The 20,982-nt window shown below is 42.3% G+C and overlaps 4 protein-coding genes across 5 annotated transcripts; 3 read left to right on the top strand and 1 right to left on the bottom strand.

The window, feature by feature from the left end:
• Nucleotides 1-864: 864 nt before the first annotated feature.
• On the top strand, nucleotides 865-4,372 carry bcl10 (BCL10 immune signaling adaptor). Of its 2 annotated transcripts, none has more exons than XM_062405168.1 (3): nucleotides 865-1,264; nucleotides 2,170-2,458; nucleotides 2,580-4,372. In XM_062405168.1, exons 1-3 carry the CDS (start codon nucleotides 1,214-1,216, stop codon nucleotides 2,984-2,986), a joined length of 747 nt encoding a protein of 248 aa, XP_062261152.1. In that variant the 5' UTR covers nucleotides 865-1,213; the 3' UTR covers nucleotides 2,987-4,372. The 2 variants fall into 2 exon arrangements, with proteins under 2 accessions (XP_062261152.1, XP_062261151.1); XM_062405167.1 differs by having other exon boundaries at nucleotides 871-1,264; nucleotides 2,577-4,372.
• Nucleotides 4,373-6,193: 1,821 nt separating this feature from the next.
• On the top strand, nucleotides 6,194-13,765 carry mcoln3a (mucolipin TRP cation channel 3a). Its single transcript, XM_062404142.1, has 12 exons — nucleotides 6,194-6,406; nucleotides 6,490-6,657; nucleotides 6,751-6,904; nucleotides 9,498-9,579; nucleotides 9,705-9,801; nucleotides 10,287-10,386; nucleotides 10,481-10,593; nucleotides 12,276-12,425; nucleotides 12,583-12,684; nucleotides 12,882-13,004; nucleotides 13,084-13,290; nucleotides 13,402-13,765. Exons 1-12 carry the CDS (start codon nucleotides 6,194-6,196, stop codon nucleotides 13,525-13,527), a joined length of 1,635 nt encoding a protein of 544 aa, XP_062260126.1. The 3' UTR covers nucleotides 13,528-13,765.
• LOC133968225 (7-alpha-hydroxycholest-4-en-3-one 12-alpha-hydroxylase-like) lies at nucleotides 7,200-8,747 on the bottom strand. The gene has a single exon (XM_062404143.1). The coding sequence runs from the start codon at nucleotides 8,742-8,744 to the stop codon at nucleotides 7,212-7,214; it is 1,533 nt and encodes a 510-aa protein (XP_062260127.1). The 5' UTR covers nucleotides 8,745-8,747; the 3' UTR covers nucleotides 7,200-7,211.
• Nucleotides 13,766-14,315: 550 nt separating the features above from the next.
• Nucleotides 14,316-20,940, top strand: ssx2ipa (synovial sarcoma, X breakpoint 2 interacting protein a). Its single transcript, XM_062404141.1, has 14 exons — nucleotides 14,316-14,566; nucleotides 15,969-16,115; nucleotides 16,325-16,491; nucleotides 16,664-16,873; nucleotides 17,435-17,545; nucleotides 17,638-17,773; nucleotides 17,886-17,961; nucleotides 18,045-18,219; nucleotides 18,397-18,544; nucleotides 18,768-18,904; nucleotides 19,104-19,277; nucleotides 19,366-19,483; nucleotides 19,764-19,917; nucleotides 20,073-20,940. The coding sequence occupies exons 2-14, from the start codon at nucleotides 16,073-16,075 to the stop codon at nucleotides 20,215-20,217; spliced, it is 1,794 nt and encodes a 597-aa protein (XP_062260125.1). The 5' UTR covers nucleotides 14,316-14,566; nucleotides 15,969-16,072; the 3' UTR covers nucleotides 20,218-20,940.
• The last annotated feature ends 42 nt before the right edge of the window (nucleotides 20,941-20,982 follow it).

The raw sequence follows: 20,982 nt of genomic DNA, 5'->3' as shown, positions 1-20,982 counted from the left end.
TCTCTGCTCGGAGATGGTGTTTTCCGGATACAGAGTGCATATTACATCGCAGAACATGACAAAACAGGCCAGACAACTGTCCTCAGGGAGCAACTTGTCCGGGTGTATTGTGATCAGAGGGAAGAGTTGAAATATGACAATTTACTTGATTGTGACTTGTGCTCTGATATTGTTTACAGAAACGATTAACTGTGTGACCCTTCTAATATCTAATGCCAGCACGCGCCATTAACTAGAAAAGCCCTTTAGGATGATAAAGATGTGTTAGCTGAGCCATAGCGATGCAGAAATCATTTCAAACAGCACTAGAAAATACTTATAAAACATGCCCATGTTGATAAAATATTATAAATTACTCTTTAAAATGTTGAGGTACTTGTAGTGGCAGTTGCTGGTTACTATTTTGCAGATGAAGATTGAACATCCAAGTGTTTTTTTAACTTGTCTCTGTTGTGCTTTGGTTCTTATCCATTGTGTTTTGGCTATCTTTGTGTTGCTAGTGAACTTACCAGGGTTCCCTAGAACTCCAAACAACATTTGAAATGAACTGTATAGTAGGTTCAGCATCGCCACCTAGTGGAGCCAAACAGCATATCACTTCACCTGGACATGGAACAAGGTGATATCAACGACCATCGTCTATACTTGTCCACCACTTTTTATTCTTTGTTCTCACTATTTGTATTTTCTTTATGAATGCTTATTCTCCTTTTGATAAATACACGTGTTTTGTCTTGTCCAGCAGCGCCACCCGGTGGAGCTTTTCAGAACAGCACTCCACCTGTATCAGAACCACTGTAAAGCGCTTGAAATCACTGAGCACGAGTCCAGACGATGAAAGTTGTGTACCAGTGTCCCGTTGTGTTAAACGTGGGTTTTTTTACTTTTTAAAACATTGTCTTTAAATAAAGAGACACAGTTTCTACTTCTCCTCTCGCGCTGACGTACAAAAAAAGAAGAAGAAAAAAAACTTCCGGACACAATCAGGAAGTCCGGGGACTTTTTATTATTTCCTGTGGCTTCTAGAAACAGAAAACCTGAAAGGACAGTGGACTCGACTTCTTTGAACGACACCGAATCATGAACCAAACCGATTAACGAGCGTCATTAGTTCATCGATGTGTTTCGGGCTCGTTATTTGCGGCTGATAAACGCGTTCCCGTCGTCGTTCGATACCCGGAACACCTGGATTTGCAGTTTGCGTGAGAGAGGGATGGATGTTCCTCAGATCACTGAAGATGAGATGGCAGAGATCAAAAAAGACGTGAGTAGGAAGAGTCGGTGCGTGCCTGTGCGTGCGCGTACGCGTACGTGTGTGTGTTAGTGTGTATGTATGTGTGTGGATATTGAGGTTTTATCAGTGTTTGAACACACTTGTCCCAACCTCGGCCTGTGTAAAGAGGAAATGAACCACCATATTGTGTTTGTGTGGGTGTGTTTGTGTGGGTGTGTGCGCGCGCGTGTGTGTGTGTACACGAAAGAAGAACTCACCCCACAGTCTTTTAATCCGACACAATTGAAAGATCTTTTTCACATTTTGGTTTCGTAATATTTAAACCAATTTTATCAAACATAACTTGCGGTTCGGTGCCTTGCTTAAAGACACTCCAGCCTGCGGACAGGAGGAGCTGGGGTTTGAACCAACAACCTTATGGTTGCTGGACCCCCCCCCCCCCAAATTCTACAGCATCTTCTGACCGGCAGTCACATCCAATCATTTTAGAAATACAGCACAAGATGGTGAATATCTCTTTTACGTTTACCAGTAGATGGAAGCAGGTGTCAGTGGCCACCAGTGGATGTTAGGGACATAACTTCAATCGTGTACCTTCAAGTGTTGTTGGCCTAGTAGTCGACGATACAGGCCGAACTTGAGGACACACTGAGGCTAAAGGTGAATCAGACTAACTACTGGATTGTATGGAAGTACTATGAAAGCCATGTGGCCCGCTCAGTTGATCAGACATCATTACCTCTGTCTTTTTAAACCTGTTTTTAGTTAAACAAATCTTTTATGCCGGGTAGAGATGTGTATACTACACAACTCCCTGTACAAAGCGCAGACAAATGGCTCATCTCCCAGTTTGTGTATCTGAAATAACCCGGCATTTCTCTGTGGTTTGGTCCCCTGCTCGCTTTGTTCTCCTTCTCCTGCTGTGGATCTGCCAGGTGCTGACCAGACTGCGGCACTACCTCTGTGAAAAGATCCGGGCCGAGCGCCACGTCGACTACCTGCGCTCTCGTAGGATCCTGACACGGGATGATGCAGAGGAAATCAGCTGCAGGACCACGCAAACCAAGAGGACGGCCATGTTGTTGGACCACCTGGCCGACAACCCCCGGGGCCTGGACGCCTTGATTGATTCCATTCGGGAGTTGCGCTCACAAAACTTTATCGTCACCAGGATCACGGACGAGGTGCAAAAGGCCAAAAACGAGAAGATGGAGTCTCTCAAGGGTGAGTTAGCCACATCATGCTGATATCTGTCGGGTATTTTAAAATCTATTCCATATTCTTGATGGGTTGATTTCAAATTTCCTCCCCACCTCTCCTCTCTTTACACGTCACGCCACAGCAGCTGCTTCCAGTTCTTCATCTGACAGCCATCTTTGCACTCCAAGCTCGACCAGCGACCCCACGGCAACATTTTCACACAACTCCACCATGCTCTTCCACCCAGACGGAGAACGAAGCACTTCCGCCTCAGACGTAGTCGGCTCATTCACCCTGCCGTCATTACAGAGAGGTGGAGACTTGTCCTCCGTGGCTGTTGCTAACATGGATGTAGCTTCCTCTACTACCTCCTCCAGCCTCCCGAGGCCGGGAGACCCCGGAGCTCCGCCGCTGCCTGATGAGGGGATCGTGGAGTCCCCCTCCAACATTGACGTGGCGGGGTCGGGATGCACCAGCAGTGGCGGGGACCCGAACTTCCAGCCACTGCGCTCGCGCTCGCTGACTCCAACCTCACACCCCAAAATGTTTTAACCTCACACCTCAATTAGACAGTTCACATGGGACCAACTGACACAGATCACAATTACTCATCTCAACTCGTACACAAACACATCCTTCTGGTGTTCGCTCTTGCTTGTGATTAGGGACTTTTGTGAGAAATGGCTGCCCATGGAATATTTAACATGTTAGCACTAAAGTGATCAGCTTTTTGGATAGAAATTACAGACATTTTGTATCCTTAGTATTGGGATGAGGCCAAAATAATAGCTTAGTTTTATACATATACAGTACTTTCTACTTCAATCTTTTTATGAGACCTAAGAAGTAAATGTGCAAGAACTGTTCCTAAGTTAATACAGTTTAAATTGGAAGAGAAATATTTATGTATTGAGAATGAGTACATGCATTTAATGCAAGCTTTCAGTAATTCTTGGTTTTCTATTCTCATTTAAGGCAAAAGTAGAGGTACTATGATCCGTGTTTCATTACACCATGTTAATGTCACTTTGAGAGTATCCAAAGGTAAAGAAACAGATCTACATTTAGAATGAGGAGGGAGTCAGTGCAAGTTTGAATACCGCACTGCATTTTTAACTCTTTTGCATAGAACTGCAACCACTGAATTATTGAAGTATTCCTTCAAAGAAAGGTAATCAATGGAAATTCATGCTCCGCATAACAGGACCTTTATTTCTTTTCATCCTGGTATTGAAAGTGGTGTAACAATATTTATTCTTGCTTTGTATCCAAGTCTAAAAAAAACTAAAACAAAACATCAATTACGCAGAATCAGGCAATGCAGGTCTGAACTTATTATTATACGTCATATAATATATTTCTCATTGCAAGTTAGTGTGCTGTAGCTTTTTCACAAGTTTAGGGTAAAAAAACGTTGGTATGTGAAGACCCAAAATAAAACCGTAACCAAAATGTATTGCGGTTCAGTTCCCACCCGGACTCATCCATCTCCCATTCAAGATGTGGTTTCCTTCTGAACTCTATATTGTGAAGAATCAGCTGCTAGTTTTTGTAGTGAGAGATAATGTGTCACATTCACTGGATTGACTACTTGAGCATGTCTTATAGGATCTTATACCAGAGCCGTGCAGCTCAAAGGTTTTTCTACTTGTTTCTATGCAGCATTAAGTTGAGAAAAAGTCGTTTAGAATTTGTTTCACTACAGAAAATATGGTTAAATACAGACGGTGTACTGGTTTTTACTTTGTTCAATTGTCTTGTACAATGTATCTCATACTAAAGATTTTCTCTATGAATTTTACTTCTCTTTTGTTCTTTGTTGTCGGCTGTGTAGTATTGTAGTGTTGTGCAATAGTGCTTAAAAAGTGAAGATCAGTCTCATTCAGATCTAGTTCGATTAGAAAAAGCTATTTACTATTAAAGATTATATAATGAACAGTGAACGTTATGGAGTTCTTAACAGTGTAACGGTTGGCAAAATTCACTAATGTAACATTAATGACAGAACATTTGATAAAGGAGAACATTTATAATGAACAAGGATGTGTATGTGAGTGTGTGTATGCAAATTGGGGGCTCTCAAAATGGTGGTTGACCAAAAGAGAAACGCCTTAAAATAGCAGCCCCCCCCCCCCACACACACACACACACACACACTAGGTGGAGTGGTATGCGTGTCTGTGTGTATGTTAATCAGATAATGAGAGTCAGAGAGAAAACCTGTGAAGAGCGTATCTAACACTTAACTTTCATACAACTTATAAGCACAATATCAGAAACGCATATCACTCTCACACTCACTCACAGAATCGAATAAACAGTCTTGCTTAGCGTAGTACAATTATTGAGCCCTGATTATGTTACCAGTCTGAGGGAAACGGAAAAGAGGTTGCTGTTCAGTTTGCGGTTCTGTGTCGTCTCCTGGCTTTGTGGTCGTAGAGTTCTCTGCCTTAGCGTAACTGTGGAGCCGTGTGCTCAGATGCTGGTTCGAAGTCCTTACCGGCAGGACATTGAGTCGCTGCTAGGAAATTGTAGAGCTTGAAGGGCGAGGAGGTTTCCTTGAGAAGATGAGTTGGAGAGCTGCACCTCTGACCTCCGGTCGTTGGTGGGAAGAGAAGATGTGCTGGGGCAGCCAGGCCCTCTCCTCAGCGATGCAGGAGAAGCGTCTGGCCGCGTGCTGTCCTCCTGGGTGGATGGAAAGAGAGCTGGAGCAGCCTTCCGCCCTCAGATGGATTGGAAAAAAGAGGAAGATTTTGGCGCAGAAGTCCCCTTATATTGGGCTCATGACCTCATGGTCATGACAAAATATTATCGAGGTGACATTAAGAAATCCCTCGAAATGATCTCTCAGATTTTTCAGAGCTCTGGATGAATGTTTAAAAACTGCAGTAGCACTGAGTAGAGTGCACGCCTTCGCCAGCGCCCCAAAGTCCTTTTAAATTCAATTATGCTGTACAAGAATTCACACACTCGTAGAAACTAGTTCCTTGAATGTGCCTGATATTTTTCCTCAATATCCATAATACGATTATTTAAGTGGTGGATCAGCACTTAAATTGGCGCAGGCAGTTAAACTAATCGCAGACTTGGCCGTTACACATACAGTGTCAGCCTGGATGTAGTAAATGTGAGCTCTGTCTGTGTTTTGGAAAAACTGGAGGCAGACTCAGAGTGGTGCGTCATCGCGGTGACGGCTTGTGTCTCCACTGTCTCGTCCTCGCACACAGCACTCATGTCCCTGTTGGACTAGTTGCTCTGTGGCTGGTGCACTGCAGGCGTCTGCAGGTAAATCCCTCCCTTATTATTGCTATTTTATATAACTGTATCTTACCTTTACCTCAAAATGTCGGGATTTGATTCTCAGTCATACATTTATTCTAGAAAGGAGAATTTAATAGTATTTAAAATGTTAAAACTTGATATTTTAAATATAAACGTGTCTCTTGCCTGCTCGCTGTGGCAGGCAGGGTTACCACAAAATGACAAAATGACACCGAAAAATTCTTCCTTGCACTTTAGAGCTGTAGTTGCTTATTTGAATTCATTCAGTTTGCATGACAGTATCTTCGTGAAGACAGAATGACATCTGCAAACTTGTGCAGGAGAACCAGTTTGATAAACATCAGAATGACTGGAATGGCTTAATCCCTTCACCTCCCCCCTGGCAAAATTCTAAAGTATGCTGTACCTTTAACAATAAAAGACGACACGCACAACCAAAACTGTCCTGCTCTTCTTTTCTGCACTGCACTCAGTATAATGGAGGACTCTCAACCCCTGAGGTCAGCGGGGAGGAGGCAGAATGGCCACTGCAGGTGGAGCGCTGACACTCTGGAGTCCACGCTGGTGGAAGATTTCAGGCGAAGGCTCAAGTACTTCTTCATGAACCCCTGTGAAAAATACAGAGCCAGGGGCCGCAAACCGTGGAAGCTGATGTTGCAGATAGTGAAAATTGCCATTATCACTATCCAGGTAGCGTATAAAATCCTTTATATATCACAGAGAATGAATACACACATTATTGTAGTCTCCTTTTTATTTGTCCTCCTGATCAGTTAGTGTCTTTTGGCCTGAGCAACGAGATGATGGTCACTTTCAAAGATGAGAATCTCACGGCCTTCAGACATCTGTTCCTCAAGAGATACAAAGAGCACCGTCTTGGAGGCTACGCACTTTACACGAAATCTGACGTTTATGATCACATCCAGTACATCATCAACCGGGTACTGAAAACTTTTGATAAATATTGTGTCACATGAAAAGTTCAAGGCAAGGAACAAATGTAAGTGATGCCTTTCCTCGATTTGTCTTTTCAGTTTATCAGTCTCCAAAACCTGACCGTAGGTAATCTTGCATACGAAAGGGTTGACGGGAAGCGCACTCCTCTGTCTCTCTGTCAAGAATTTTACAGAAATGGCAGCATTGATCCTGGAAATGAGACCTTCGACATTGATCCACATATTGATAAAGGTACCAAAACACAAACTGCCACGTAAAGACAACAAAAAGCATGTATTCAGAGTCACAACTGGCTGTATAACCTGTTTATTTAACCTCAGCAGCTGCAATGGGTTGTGTCCACATTATGTTTGAATAGAATGTATTTATAGAAGCTGATTCATGGCGACAATGGAACATAATCCCACTGCGGATTTAATTGTGACTCAGTAAAAAGAGGAAGCACGTGCATTGTGGATTCAGAGGTTTGCATGTGGAATAGTTCCCTTGCAAAACAATATTAAATGTACCTAAGATATGTCAAAATGTTTAGTTGGGTTTAAAATGTTGGTCGGTATCGAAACTGGACATCCTTGTTAGGCTGCATGGATCCAAAGCCCCATCGGCTGAAGTCGAATTCAGGTATCTTCTCCTCAGGATTCTTCAGCTCAATCTCAAAGTAGGCCAACACCAGGAAAACAAACTGCTTCATCTCATTAGAGGCAAAGAAACGCCCGGGACACATGGAGACCCCAGAGCCCCAGGGCATGGTGTAAAACTCCACCTTCTGCCCATTCTTGTAAAAGTCTTTTTTCTTGCTTCCGTCAGGATTCAGAAAGCGGTCATATTTGAATGAATGTGGGTCAGGGTGGATCTCTGGGTCAGTGTGAACAGCACAATAAGGAAACATAGCCAATCTGTCACCTTTGCGGAGGAAATATTCACGCCCATCTGCCATCTTGAGGGTCATATCCTGGAGCACAGCTCTGGTGAGGACAGGTGCAACAGAGAGTCGGAGGGTCTCTTCCAAAGCACTGTCCAGGATGGGTGTTTTCTTCAGCATTTCATAGGTCAGGTTGATAGAAGGGCCACCAGGTCTGACTTCCTGCCCTGATTCCTTCAGAACCTTATCAATCTCTTCCTTCACTGCTCTCATGGCTTCTGGGTGTTTCATGAGGAAGAGGAGCAGCCAGAATGAAGCTGGCCCTGTGTTGCCCTGAGAGGCCCAAAGAAGCACAAACATGTATCTGCTTATCATTGATTCCTTCATACCATTCTCCTCTAGATACTGGTGCATGTCCCAGATCCAGCCATTGATTTCGTTCTTCATCTTCATCTTCTGCACCGACAGAGTGGTCCAGAACAGTTTCATCAGCCTCTGTTTTTCAAACCTTTCCCTCGGTGAGAGGACCCCGTAAGCCAGGTCGGGGAAGAGTTGGTCATATTTACGAAACTCTTTAAACAAGGCATCAGATTCTTCTCTGTCTTTCTCTTTGGCTTTCTCCTCACTTTCTTCTGGCTGCGGAGATGTTTTGCCATACAGAGATAAGTAGCCGGCCCTGAAAAGGATATTGTAGCTGTACATAAACAGTCCATCTTCTTTCCAGCTGCTTTGGTCTGCTCCTGAGCCGATTTCAAGAGACAGCAGATTCTGCAAATGATCCATCATAGCTTGTGTCAATATCTTCAGGCCGTCCCCCTTGAGGTGCTTGTTGCTGGAGACCTGAAGAAAGGTGTGGTCATCCCCCTCTGCCACATATCCAAACACTCTCTGCACCAGCTGTTTAGCAAACGGTCTGAAGTCCAGTCTTTCTTGACTCTCCTTAACAAAAGCCCCAAACGACAGAGGATCATGAAGGAATGTGATATAACACCCTCCCAGCTGCACTGTGAACACATCGCCGTGTTTTTGCTTCATCTTCTCGATGAATTTGAATGTGTTCCTGCGAAACTCCAAGACATGACCCAGCCAAGGGACGAGCCCCCTATCCAAAGGGGGTTCACCTGGTCGGTGCCGTCGAAACCCACCAAGTAGGTAGAGTACTCCAATCAAACAGGAGGGTAAAACAAGGAGAGATACAATCAGTCCCATGACTGATTCCTGTAACAGACACAGAGTGATTAGGAGTTAAGCTCCACATCCCGCATTATGTAGAGAAATGTAGCTCCGCCCTTTCGTGTGAGGTCAGTTTTGGTCTTCAGGGGGTTGCATAATCAGTCCACAAACCATTTAACATATAGATGTTGTGTTAACAGAGTGAGAAGAAGGTAAGCCAGACTGGCTCCAAACTACCAATCCTATCCTGTTGTGGATTTGTGCTGAAAATAAACACACATATTCAAGAGTTTCTTTGCTTATGGTGCAAAACAAGTTAGATTTGAACAAGGTTCACAAGAAGACAACTACTTTAGGTCATCATTTCACTGTGTAACATTCACTATAAAGTAATCAGTGAATCATGAATTTCCTCAGAGGATCAATATGGCCACATCTTACCTTATCTCGTTTGTACAATGAAATGTGTAGGCCTACCATGTGTAAGAGAATTATTTTGACACAATTCTGTGTTAATTCAAGTCACAACTTTCTGTATAACCTGTGTACTTATTCTCAGCAGCTGCAATGGGTTGTGTTACATTTTTTGGGGAATAGAATGTATTTATAGAAGCTGATTCATGGCGACAATGTAACATAATCACACTGTGGATTTAATTGTGACTCAGTAAAAAGAGGAAGCGCGTGCATTGTGATCAGAAATAGTAATCAGAGGTTTGAATGTGGAATAGTTCCTCTGCAGAAATGTATCTAACTGTTAAACAGGTTGTCTGTATTTCCTCCTCACAGACTGTACGTCCTTTTACCCTGAGCAGACGCTTGACAACAGCAGTTCACTCACACACTTCAACTTCTCCTTAGACTTCAAAAGGTGACTAAACTGAAAATACAGGTTTTATGCCAGGTGATGAGTGCTGCCTGTTAATATGTGTGTGTGTGTGTGTGTGTGTGTGTGTTTGTGTGTGTGTGTGTGTGTGTGTGTGTGTATGTGTCTAGGCTGCTATCAGTGAACATCTTCCTAACACTGAAAACCATCAATCTGCAGACTGTGCGGCACCAGGAGCTTCCAGACTGTTATGACTTTCATATAATGGTTGGTGACAACGTTCAAAAACTGCCAAACCCTGATTTTAGCTTTTAGGTTTGTTTTTCAGGTAGTTGTTAGCTACATCGCTTTTTTTAGAAACATTGATTATGTTGTTGTAATATGACTGCTCCCCAAAATTGAAGCCAAAAGTTGTTGCTTGCCTTCATAAATCTGGCCTCTGCGACGTTGAACCAAACCAAATGTAAAAGTACACGTCTAATAAATAAATTTGGCAACATTTTTTTTCATTTTTAGATCGTTCTTATTTTGAATTCTATAAAAACACAGCTGAGATGGACTTGCTCCCCCAATTTGCTACCATGTGCAGACTGTGGTTTCAAATGGGCAAGATGGCGGCGTTCATATCTAGAACTTCTTTCTGGATTGAAGAGGAAGAAGAGACATGTCGTCCATCTTAACATGACTTTTTTTCCATGCTCAGAAAAAAAGTCATCTAAAAAGGACTTTATTACTATTGTTTTTTTTCACAGATCATGTTTGACAACCATGCACACAGTGGAAAGATAATGGTGGATGTTGAAAACGATGTCAGAATCTATGAATGCAGAGACTGGAAAGTAGAGGGCACTTGTGAGTTTTTCCAATAAATGTTTAAATCTTCGCCGTGTAAGAGCAATTATATAAGAAGCTTCATCTAAACTCTAAAATTTGGTTTTATTTTCAGCTGGGAAGAACGATTATCTCCTCCTGTGGTTGGACTCTGTGGTCATCCTCGCCTGCCTCACCTCGCTCATCCTCTGCACCCGATCTGTCATCAAGGGCATCCAACTCCAGATAGTAAGTTACAAGTTTTTACATGTACAAGAGTTTGTGCCTCTAGCTATCAGTGCAGTAAAAACACATGTGAATTAAATGTACAACAACAGAAATATATTAAAGCTTAAAGAGATATTCAGAATCATACATTTTTGGTCAGAGATGTCTAAATGATTGGTTGGTTTAAAGTAATGGTCGGTATCGAAACTGGACCTCTCCGTTAGGCTGCATCGCTCCAAAGCCCCATCGGCTGTGGTCGATTTCAGGTATCTTCTCCTCAGGATTCTTCAGCTCAATCTCAAAGTAGGCCAACACCAGGAAAACAAACTGCTTTATCTCATTAGAGGCAAAGAAACGCCCGGCACACATAGAGGCCCCAGCACACCGGGGCATGGAGTAGAACTTTTTAAAGCAGTGCCTTAGGGTCTTTCAAGGGTCCATGAGTATGGTGCATTTAGTTTTTGACACAACAAACACAGCAGTTGTTTAAATATTTACTCAGCATAACAAACACAGTATGTAAAGATGCATTAGCAAGTTCTATTTGTCCCTCAACCGTTTTTGAGGTGTTCAAGATGCTGTTCCATTTGTTTATGTAGCAATTCGAGCCTTCGGGGAATCCGTACTGGTCACCAAGACATTTGAAATGAGGACACTCCATAAAGGGGTTAAGATGAGATGAGAAAGGTAAAATAATAATAATTTAGAGCACCTGATAATTAAGCATTAATTTGGTTCATAATCCTGCAGAGACAGTTCATGATCAGGTTTCATATTTGTGTCACAGCTCAATGTCTGGAGGCAAACTGCCATCGAAAGTTTGTGATAAGGAGAGCACACCCAGTGTGATGCGTTCTTCTCTGCTGGTTTGTTTTCTCTTATATTGTTGTTCTGATGTGTCATTGTCACAAGTTGTTAAATGATTTACAGATGCTGTATATTAACTCTCCCTTACCCCCTAAGCCTAACAGAAATGTTCTGATTAAGTCGTATTAAAGGGAACACACCAACTCTGGTGTCTGCACAAGAACTATGGAGCTGTAGATATGATGGTACCCCACCCCTGTACATTTTCTAGACCTTCATGATGTCCTGCACCTACTTTAATAGCCAAAACAGTCAAATAAAGTTTAAAAATGTATAAATAAATGGAAGACACTCAACCGTTATGTTAAGCTGTAGAGTTAACTCACTTTACAAACCTGACTGTTATAATGACTGGATGGGCTGTGTGATGTGGCAGCAACATATTTATTGTATCCTAATAAAAATAAAACAAAGTTATAAAGGAATGTTTAGGACAATGGTCATTGAGCAGTTACACAAGCTTTGGTCTCTGTGACTATAGCACCACCTACTGGTTCATACATCTCATTGGAGAACAAAGCAACAGTTGCATCAGTTAAACCTTAATCCTGTTTATTGACAGATAAAAGGTTTATTGAATTTGAACTAATATGACATACATGGGCAAAGAGGATCCAAATGCTTAAGATCTGATCATACACAGTGCTTGGGTTCATGTACACAAAATATGTCAATATTATATGTCACAGACTGCTGCTGCCATAGAGGAGGCCACTGTTAATGATGGAAATGATCTTTAAACAATATTACTATTAATATGAGTTATTCCTTGGGTTGAGTGTATTGGTTTAATTGATCAATTAATTGAACAATGTGCTAATACCTCTTGTATGCAGGAGTTCAACACATTCTTCCATGCACACTGCAATAAAGTGGTCACTTGGTCGGACCGCATGGAGGTTGTGAATGGCTGGTATATCCTCATCATTGTCAGCGACACGTTTTCCATCGCTGGGTCAGTGCTCAAAATTGGAATACAGACAAAGGTTTGTTGCTTGGAAATTAAAACCTGAACAGATAAATGGTCTACTATGTAGTTTTGGATAGATTAATACATGTCTATGTTTTTGCAGCTTGATTAATGAAATTGACCTGGGGCTTCCTCGATAGCATAAATCCGTTGTTCTCTATCCTATGTTGCAGTTCCTGACAAACTATGATGTGTGCAGTATCCTGCTGGGAACAGCCACAATGCTCGTCTGGGTCGGTGTGATTCGTTACCTTGGCTTTTTTAAGAAATACAATGTAAGAACTTCTTCAGTGCTGCATTTTCATTTTAAACCATGCATCAGCTGGCTTGAAAGGGTCCCTTCCTGATCCACAACACATCCTTCCACCAAATTGTGTGGTGACCCATCCAGTAATATTTAATTAACAAACACAGATTAAGACTTAAACTTCTTGGCAGAGTTAATAATTGAAGACATTTTATTTCATTCCAGATCTTAATCTTAACCCTGAGAGCCGCGTTCCCAAATGTGATCCGATTCTGCTGTTGTGCGGCCATGATCTACCTGGGCTACTGCTTCTGTGGTTGGATTGTTCTCGGGCCTTACCATGACAAGGTATGACGATACAATAAGAGTATTGTTTTGCGCATTAATATCTCTCTGAAATCAATAATCAAAATGTATTTTTTTCCAGTTCCGGACACTCGACAGGGTCACAGAGTGCCTCTTCTCTCTCATCAACGGGGACGACATGTACGCGACCTTCCTGAGGATGCGAGACAAGAGCTACATGGTGTGGCTTTTCAGCAGACTCTACCTCTACTCCTTCATCTCGCTCTTCATCTACATGGTGCTCAGCCTGTTCATCGCTCTCATCAATGACACCTACGAGACCATCAAGGTCAGACTGAGACACAGATAATCACAGCACCAGTTTGGTATATTGCTGAACATAGATGTTATCTTTGCACTGGTCCGGCCTAATAACCCCACAAACTTTCTCTTTTTCCAGCATCACCAGCAGGACAAGGTGCCAGTGTCCCAGCTTCAGGCCTTCATAGCTGATTGCAGGGACCAGCCTGAGTCTGGGAGGTACCAGACTGATGAGGATACGGCCTCCGGCTGCTGCCTTAGATGAAGTGATGGGACGTGGCATGTGCCTTAGCCAAGTGTTGGCCAAGAGTGCAAAAGAGTATTAGGGCCAGTTATAAGAGGGAACAAACTAAAGGAGGACAATGGTTTTTCCTTTTGCATTTTGAGAATAAAGTGGAAATGTTGAGGATAAAATCAACCTTCAAATCCAATCAGAGGAGCAGAAACTTCAGTGTCATAGTCATAAGCAGTGTTTTGTGGTCCAACATGTAATGATTGATTTAAAGAATAAATACATTTGACCTCAAGTTGTGATGTTTGAGGGAAATATTTGACTTTTGTGCGTTATTCTTTGTGACTGTTAAAGAGTTGTTACTGCTGACCTACAACAGCAAATTAAACAATCAGGGAGTCAATTGGCTTTTTCCATCAAACTATTCTCATTGTCTGTGGTCTGGACGGATAATCTCCAAGGTCAGACCAAAGACACAGGCAGTCATTCTGGAGAAGGCTATTGGCTGGTTCCAGAAAGTTTCAGATTACCGACCTCCCAGCTCTCTTGGCCTCGGCCTTCCATAGGTTACCTCCACTCCCTGATCGTTTGAATAGCTGACGTCAGAAATTAAAGAAGCATTTATAAAAAACTGTATCTAAAAAACGAAAGTGTCGCAGGTGTGCAGGGACGTGGTGGAGGTGACTCTCACCACCCGCTGCCTCTCGTGAGGCATAAATCGTCCACCTTGGCCACCGCTCTCAGCCAATGCGCAGCTCGCAAGCTGGTTGCCCAACAACGCTGCCTCCAATCAGAGGGAGGCTTGGTGTGTGGCCAGCTGAGGACTGCACTTCAAAAACACAAGCAGCTGCCGCGGAGCTTCGTCTCGGAGCTTGGTCTCGGACCTGCTGTCACACGTTCACAACCCGCCGGTTCAGACCTAAGCTTCGGCTCCTCAAACAGAAACACGATGACAGCTGGACGTGGACGCTGCTGCTGCTTCCGGTGTCTCTGACGAGCAGTGTGCTGTTAGTGGGTCAACTTCACCGGTAACTCGACAACACAAGGACCGGACACGTTTCACACCGCACCCGTGAGTATTGGCCTAGCTCTAATCCAGGTTAGCACGCGCTGCTATCTCTCTGCTGCTACAGTATTGGAGTTCTGCTCCTTGTTATCATATTGACCAACGTTAGCGAACAGTCCTGTCTATATCCATGTTTATTATAGTCTAGTTGTAGTAGTTGTTGTCTAAATGTAGGTGTTGTCTACATATAGTTGTTGTCTACATGTACTAGTAGTAGTAGTTGTCTAAATGTGTTTATTATAGTCTAGTTGTAGTAGTTGTTGTCTAAATGTAGGTGTTGTCTACATATAGTTGTTGTCTACATGTAGTAGTAGTAGTAGTTGTCTAAATGTGTTTATTATAGTCTAGATGTAGTAGTTGTCTACGTGTTGTTGTCTACATGTAGTAGTAGTAGTTGTTGTCTACATGTGTTTATTAAAGTCTAGATGTAGTAGTTGTAGTCTACATGTAGTCATAGTAGTAGTCTACGTGTAGTAGTTGTTGTCTACATATAGTTATGGTAGTAGTTTACATATAGACGTAGTAGTTGATAACATGTAGTAGTAGTTGTTGTCTACATGTGTTTATTAAAGTCTAGATGTAGTAGTTGTAGTCTACATGTAGTCATAGTAGTAGTCTACGTGTAGTAGTTGTTGTCTACATATAGTTATGGTAGTAGTTTACATATAGACGTAGTAGTTGATAACATGTAGTAGTAGTTGTTGTCTACATGTGTTTATTATAGTCTAGATGTAGTAGTTGTAGTCTACATGTAGTCATAGTAGTAGTCTGCATATAGTTATGGTAGTAGTTTACATATAGTCGCAGTAGTTGTTAACATGTAGTTGTCCTTTTTAACAGACTGCCACTATATAACATTAAACCCATAAAACACACGCACACTGGACCTAATCTTGAGTCACCAGTCATATTTCCTTAGATAACAGTTGTGTGTTTTCTGGTTTGCTTGATAACAACATTAGGGAGTTAACTGGGCCGCACACGGACACTTAGTGGTTGTATTTATGAACCCGACCTGAATGTTTTCCCTTTTCGATCATCAGCACAGTGCGCTCGACAGTCCCTGAGTAGAAGTCGTAACATCGCAGTACACGTTGTGGGAGTGGCAGACTGTGTAGATATCTGGCTCAACTTGTTTCACCACGACATGTTATATAATCATCCTGTTGTCCAATAGTCCCACAAGTCCAAATCATGGCTTCTCACGCTCTCACAAAGATCTATTCCCTGTCTTTGTAATGGATTCTCATATTCTCATGAAGCCCTCTTAAAACACACAGTCTAACCCCCCCCCCCCCCCCCCCCCCCCCCCCACTGGCACACAGCTGAGGTTTAATCCTGTGTTGGTGATGCAGCGGCCCAGATTATCTTCTGCTGGTCTATCTCATGGTTTGATGCTCTGTTGCAGGGCTCTGTTCCAGCGGGAGACTCTGATCCACTGCCTGGCTGATAATCCAACCCCTGGTTGATAACTCGTCATCTCACATCCTTGTGTCCTGATGTGTCGGTGACATGGGAGAGTGGTGGACAAGTGGGCCAACGGAGACATCTATGGGTAAATGTATCTTCTCTGCAGGATGATATAAATACGGAAAGTCCCATCAGCGATGCTTTTTATAGGATCTGAAAGAGGTGACCCATATTCATGCCCTCGTTTTGGAGCAAAACCTAATTCAAGCCTTAAAATAGTAAAAGGGTGCAGTTGATGTAAGGTTCTTACAATAAAATCCATATTTCTCTGTCTATTACCTCTTCTCTTTTAAGGAAACTATGACATCTCAAGCATATCACATGTGACAATGTCACCCTCAAGACAGAACAACCTTGTGTCAATGTGTCCCTCTCTGGCCCTGTCCAAAAGCTCCTACAATGTGATTAGTGCCTTTTGCACTGAGGAAAATACCCCTCAATGCATTTTATACATCAACCAGGTAAGAAAATGCCAAGGTGCAGTAAATGTTTTTTTTTAAATAAAAGGCCTTTGTCAATGTTCATCTTTTACATCAGATTTGTTCATTAAATGTGGTTTATTTTGCCCTTGAATGTCTGCAGGAATGTTTAACTGTAAAACCAGGCCAATGACAAAAGTCCTTTCTTTCACAGGAGCTCTCCTCACTGGGCCTCTCTTCCACATGTATCGAGGCCAGCTTACCGGGGGGAGCCGTCCTGAACACGGTGCCAGCTTTGAACGCCATGTATGAGCTGCTGCAGATTCACAGACGAAATATGGGCACTTTAGAGGAGCTGGAGAGGGAACAGCTGAAGAAATCCAGCACCTTGGAGCACATGCAGATGAACAATTCCAGACTAAAGGCATGTATGATGGAGAGGAGAGTGTCAGTGTTACTTTTGTACTAGTCTAAATTAAAATCTAGACAGTGTCTATTTTGTTTCCTTTGGAATCAACTGAGATTACACACAGACTATAATCTGTATGTGTCCAGAAGTGAAGATGCAGTATTAGATTTTTGACCACTAGTGAGCAGTAAGGTAAAAAAGTACACAAAACAAAAAACAACAAAAAACAAAGAAGCTGTGTTCACAAATAGCTAAAATCTAGAAATACATGTTTCCTTATCTTCAGGAGAGACACATCTCTTTTCTCAAGACTCACCAAATAAGTAGTCAAGGTTGTGAAATGCATTGTGAAAAGTAATGCTATCGGAGGAAAAATAGTTTGGATTGCAGTTTACTGCACATTTTTAGGTTTTTGAAAATGGCAAATACCTAGTCCATGTCTGTCTGTCTTATTTGACCTTAAATGCTGTCTTCTGTTTATGAAGGGGGTTGCACAGGAATCTTCTTTCACAGCTCCAACCCTGAACTGATTGCTTCCTCTCACTGTGCTCACAAGTTGTGTGTATTTCATTCCAGGATCAACTGGAAATGTCCATAAGGGAGAAGTCGGGTCTACATGAGACGGAGAGGCAGCTCCAACTCAAAATCAAGACTTTGCAGAGCTGCTTGAAAACTGACAAAGATGAGGTGGACCTTCTGTTTTTCCTTTTCATCAGCAACACTCAGTTATACAAAGTGTAGAAGCCTGGAAAAACTCATGATGGAATGATATTGTGCAGGTTCAGAAACTCCAAAGTATCATTGCCAGCCGTGCGTCTCAGTACAATCATGATGCCAAGAGGAAAGAGAGAGAAGCTGCTAAGCTAAAGGAACGGCTTGGTCAGCTACTGGTCGACAGAAAGGATAAAAAACTAGGTAAGCATAAATATACTCATCATTGAAAGGTGTATAGGATGAATTCATTGCATTCATCTCCATCTTTTAATCAAACGTTTCTCAGCAACTCATGTGCTCTTCCCTATTTTAGCTATTGATGTGCTGAATTGCTTGGGACGGTCGGATGGAAAAAGGAGCCACTGGAAAACAGCTAAAGTAACCACCAGGTAGCTTGAAGCTTTTTGAGCATAGAATGTGTTGAATGTTTAATGTCAGTCAGTTAACTGTATCTGTAACTTGCTACCCGTAGCCATGAGGGTGAGATGTACAAGTCCTTGCTAAGCGACTATGAGGCGAGTCAGAAGTCGTTGATGCTAGAGAATGCTGAGCTTAAGAAAGTACTCCAGCAGATGAAGAAGGAGATGATGCACATCCTGAGTCCACGCCAGTCGCGAGGAGCCACTGCTGAGGACAGCCATGAGCAGGTGTTCATATCAATTTTGTTCTCACAGAAAAACCCCTGTTATGATGGTTTCCTGAGCAAATGATTCCTTTTCATTAATCATTACATGCAAACTTCACTTGCGAGCGTGTTCCTTTGTATCAGACTAAATGGGATGAGATGTTTGCATGTTGAGAATGTACCCTCTTTTCTGGCTCAGGCTGATTCAGATGGGGAGGAGAAGATGGGGGACTGCAGCAGGGAAACTCTGGACCAATCCTGTGAGCATGCGAAGGAGCAGCTCACCAACAGCATCCGCCAACAGTGGCGGAAACTTAGGAGCCACATGGAGAAGTTGGACAGCCAAGGTAAACAAAGCACTGGCACATACTCTGAAGTACTGTTATATATATATATATATATATATATATATATATATATATATATATATGTATGTATTTTTGGGATTTAGAAAACTTTATCTTTTGCTAATGTGAGGTTATTAAAACATTTGGATTTTTTGTACTTTTGCTGTATGTCTTGAAGAAAATGTAGTTAAACACTTGTCAATCAATGTTTTTGTTTATGAAGCAACTCAAGTTCAAAACCAACTGGAGTCCAATAAAGAGGTGATACCAAGGGAGACGCACGAGTATGAGATGGAGAAGATGAGATGTGAAGTCCAGCAATGCAAAGAGTTCATTCATGCACAGCAACAACTCCTCCATGTATGTACCTGCTGATTTAAATCCAGAGATGGAAAGAAGATCCGTGCATTTTTTATACCAAAACATAATAGGCTCCACGTTAAGTAACAGATAAGCACTTTAGAGAAATAAGCCCATCAGTACATTATTGAATATAATGATGTTCTAAATGATGATTTCCTCTGAAATAAGTGTGCGTGTGCATGTTCTGCCTATGCAGCAACAGCTGAACTCCTCATTTGACGACGAGACCGCAGCTCTCCTCAATGACTGCTACACGCTGGAGGAGAAGGAGCGTCTCAAAGAGGAGTGGAGGCTCTTTGAGGAACAGAAGAGAAACTTTGAGCGGGAGAGGAAGAACTTCACAGACGCTGCTATTCGATTGGGGCGAGAGGTACCGAAGTCTTCTCTTCTGATGTAATACCTCAGTGTTACTCAGCGTATATTGTGGGGTTTGTGATTGTGTGTTCTGTATTACACAGAAAAAGGCCTTCGAGGAGGACCGTGCCTCTTGGCTCAAGACTCAATTTTTGAACATGACTCCCTTTATCGACCGTAGGAGATGTTCCTCGTCTGATGGTCAAAGTGCCTTATCAATCAGTAAGTCTTAGTAATTTAAAAGTATATATTGTTTTATATGCAGAAATTAAATGGTAGGGGTGAACTTCATCAATCTTTACATTTGTATATGCTGCTTTGGGACAGTTCAGAAAACTACAACAACAGAATTGCACAATACAATACAGCAATCCGTATTCTTTCAGTGTGACTCCCACTACTGTTCTTTTAGAGTTTATGAGAGTTTTTTTGCCAATATTAATTGTAAACGGAAACATTTAATACTTGTTGTTTTTTAAAATCTCTGTCTCCTACGTTGCAGGAAGTGAGCCAGAGATGAGGATGTCTTCCACGAAAGCTGAACTGGCCAAACCATCAACCTATGCTACATTCTCCACTCCTAAACCTACACACAGTGCTGCTGTGCCATCCACAACCGAGCTTTACCGGACACTCCGTCTCATACCAGACGGCAGGTATTATACACTCGCATTTATATACTGCCATTTACCAGGAATTGTTTTAAATGTTAACAAAACATACGAGTATCTTGTAAAGTGTTAGTGTAGAAGTGACAACATGATTTCTGCGATACATTAATACAGATGATCTCCGTATTTCCCCATTTCAGTAGCTCCAGACATTCAAATGGAGGCCGCAGGCAGGAGTGCAGCACCATCGAAGACGGAGATACTCGCGCAAAGTCAAAACACAGGGTTCGCTGTGGAGACCTGAGTATCTTCTCTCTGGGTGAAGATGAGAACAACCTCACTTGAAGAACAAACCCGTGCCTATTTTTTCTTTTTTTGTACTGGAGTTCAAATCAATCATGGCGGAAATCAATTACCACCGATGAACTCTTCAAGATTTTGCAACTTCGTTTGTTTTTTGGGTTGCTTTTTTTTTATGGACGTGCACAAATTATTAATTCACCAAAGCTGATCAAACAAGAAAGCACTTTAATGAAGCTGCCACTGTTTTGTTTACTTCTTTACAAACGGAGCAGACGCGTCTCACACAAGCACATGGAGGGAAAACAAATGCTGAGTTGAAATGCAAAAAGCCACACGATGGAAACACAATCGCAACAGAAGTGACACAAGGACTCTAATACAATATTCCGTCGTTTGACCGTTGTTTGTAAAAACACGGTCAATACAAGTCACTGCTGGTAAACCGCTGGTTGTACTGTGGCTTTTTTTGTTGTGTTGCACGCCTTTGTCGTGGAGTTGTGGCATTTGCGGTTGTGTTTTCCTAAAATGTGCATGTGTGAGGCATCTCGATCATCGCGCGATACAGATTTTAAGCTATATTCAGGAGGAGGGGATCTACCTAGTAAAGATTTGAACGTGTGGAGTTGTTGATATCTTCTGTATATTAGGTGATGTGAGATGTTAAGTTTGTTGTATATGTTTTAATTGAATCCCATGTTTACATCAGAATGTGTAAGATCTGCCCCGCTGGTCCCAGAACCGCACAATAAAGAGATTTCTAATGAAGTGTTTTACTTTGTCTTTGACGTGGCGCCCCCTATCGGGTGA

The sequence above is a fragment of the Platichthys flesus genome, chromosome 14 (genome assembly GCF_949316205.1).
Source record: "Platichthys flesus chromosome 14, fPlaFle2.1, whole genome shotgun sequence".
Taxonomy (NCBI): domain Eukaryota; kingdom Metazoa; phylum Chordata; class Actinopteri; order Pleuronectiformes; family Pleuronectidae; genus Platichthys; species Platichthys flesus.
This window is presented reverse-complemented; position numbering and strand designations above follow the sequence as displayed.

What these genes read in the sequence shown, in the direction of transcription:
- bcl10 (XM_062405167.1), top strand. Translation starts at nt 1,214, where the DNA reads ATGGATGTTCCTCAGATCACTGAAGATGAGATGGCAGAGATCAAAAAA. An exon ending in TGGCAGAGATCAAAAAAGAC is followed by an intron (nt 1,265 to 2,169) that starts GTGAGTAGGAAG and finishes TGGATCTGCCAG; the next exon opens with GTGCTGACCAGACTGCGGCA. An exon ending in GAAGATGGAGTCTCTCAAGG is followed by an intron (nt 2,459 to 2,576) that starts GTGAGTTAGCCA and finishes GTCACGCCACAG; the next exon opens with CAGCTGCTTCCAGTTCTTCA.
- mcoln3a (XM_062404142.1), top strand. Translation starts at nt 6,194, where the DNA reads ATGGAGGACTCTCAACCCCTGAGGTCAGCGGGGAGGAGGCAGAATGGC. An exon ending in TCGGGCCTTACCATGACAAG is followed by an intron (nt 13,005 to 13,083) that starts GTATGACGATAC and finishes ATTTTTTTCCAG; the next exon opens with TTCCGGACACTCGACAGGGT. An exon ending in ACACCTACGAGACCATCAAG is followed by an intron (nt 13,291 to 13,401) that starts GTCAGACTGAGA and finishes CTCTTTTTCCAG; the next exon opens with CATCACCAGCAGGACAAGGT.
- LOC133968225 (XM_062404143.1), bottom strand. Translation starts at nt 8,744, where the DNA reads ATGGGACTGATTGTATCTCTCCTTGTTTTACCCTCCTGTTTGATTGGA.
- ssx2ipa (XM_062404141.1), top strand. Translation starts at nt 16,073, where the DNA reads ATGGGAGAGTGGTGGACAAGTGGGCCAACGGAGACATCTATGG. An exon ending in GCATTTTATACATCAACCAG is followed by an intron (nt 16,492 to 16,663) that starts GTAAGAAAATGC and finishes TTTCTTTCACAG; the next exon opens with GAGCTCTCCTCACTGGGCCT. An exon ending in GGAGAAGTTGGACAGCCAAG is followed by an intron (nt 18,545 to 18,767) that starts GTAAACAAAGCA and finishes TTGTTTATGAAG; the next exon opens with CAACTCAAGTTCAAAACCAA.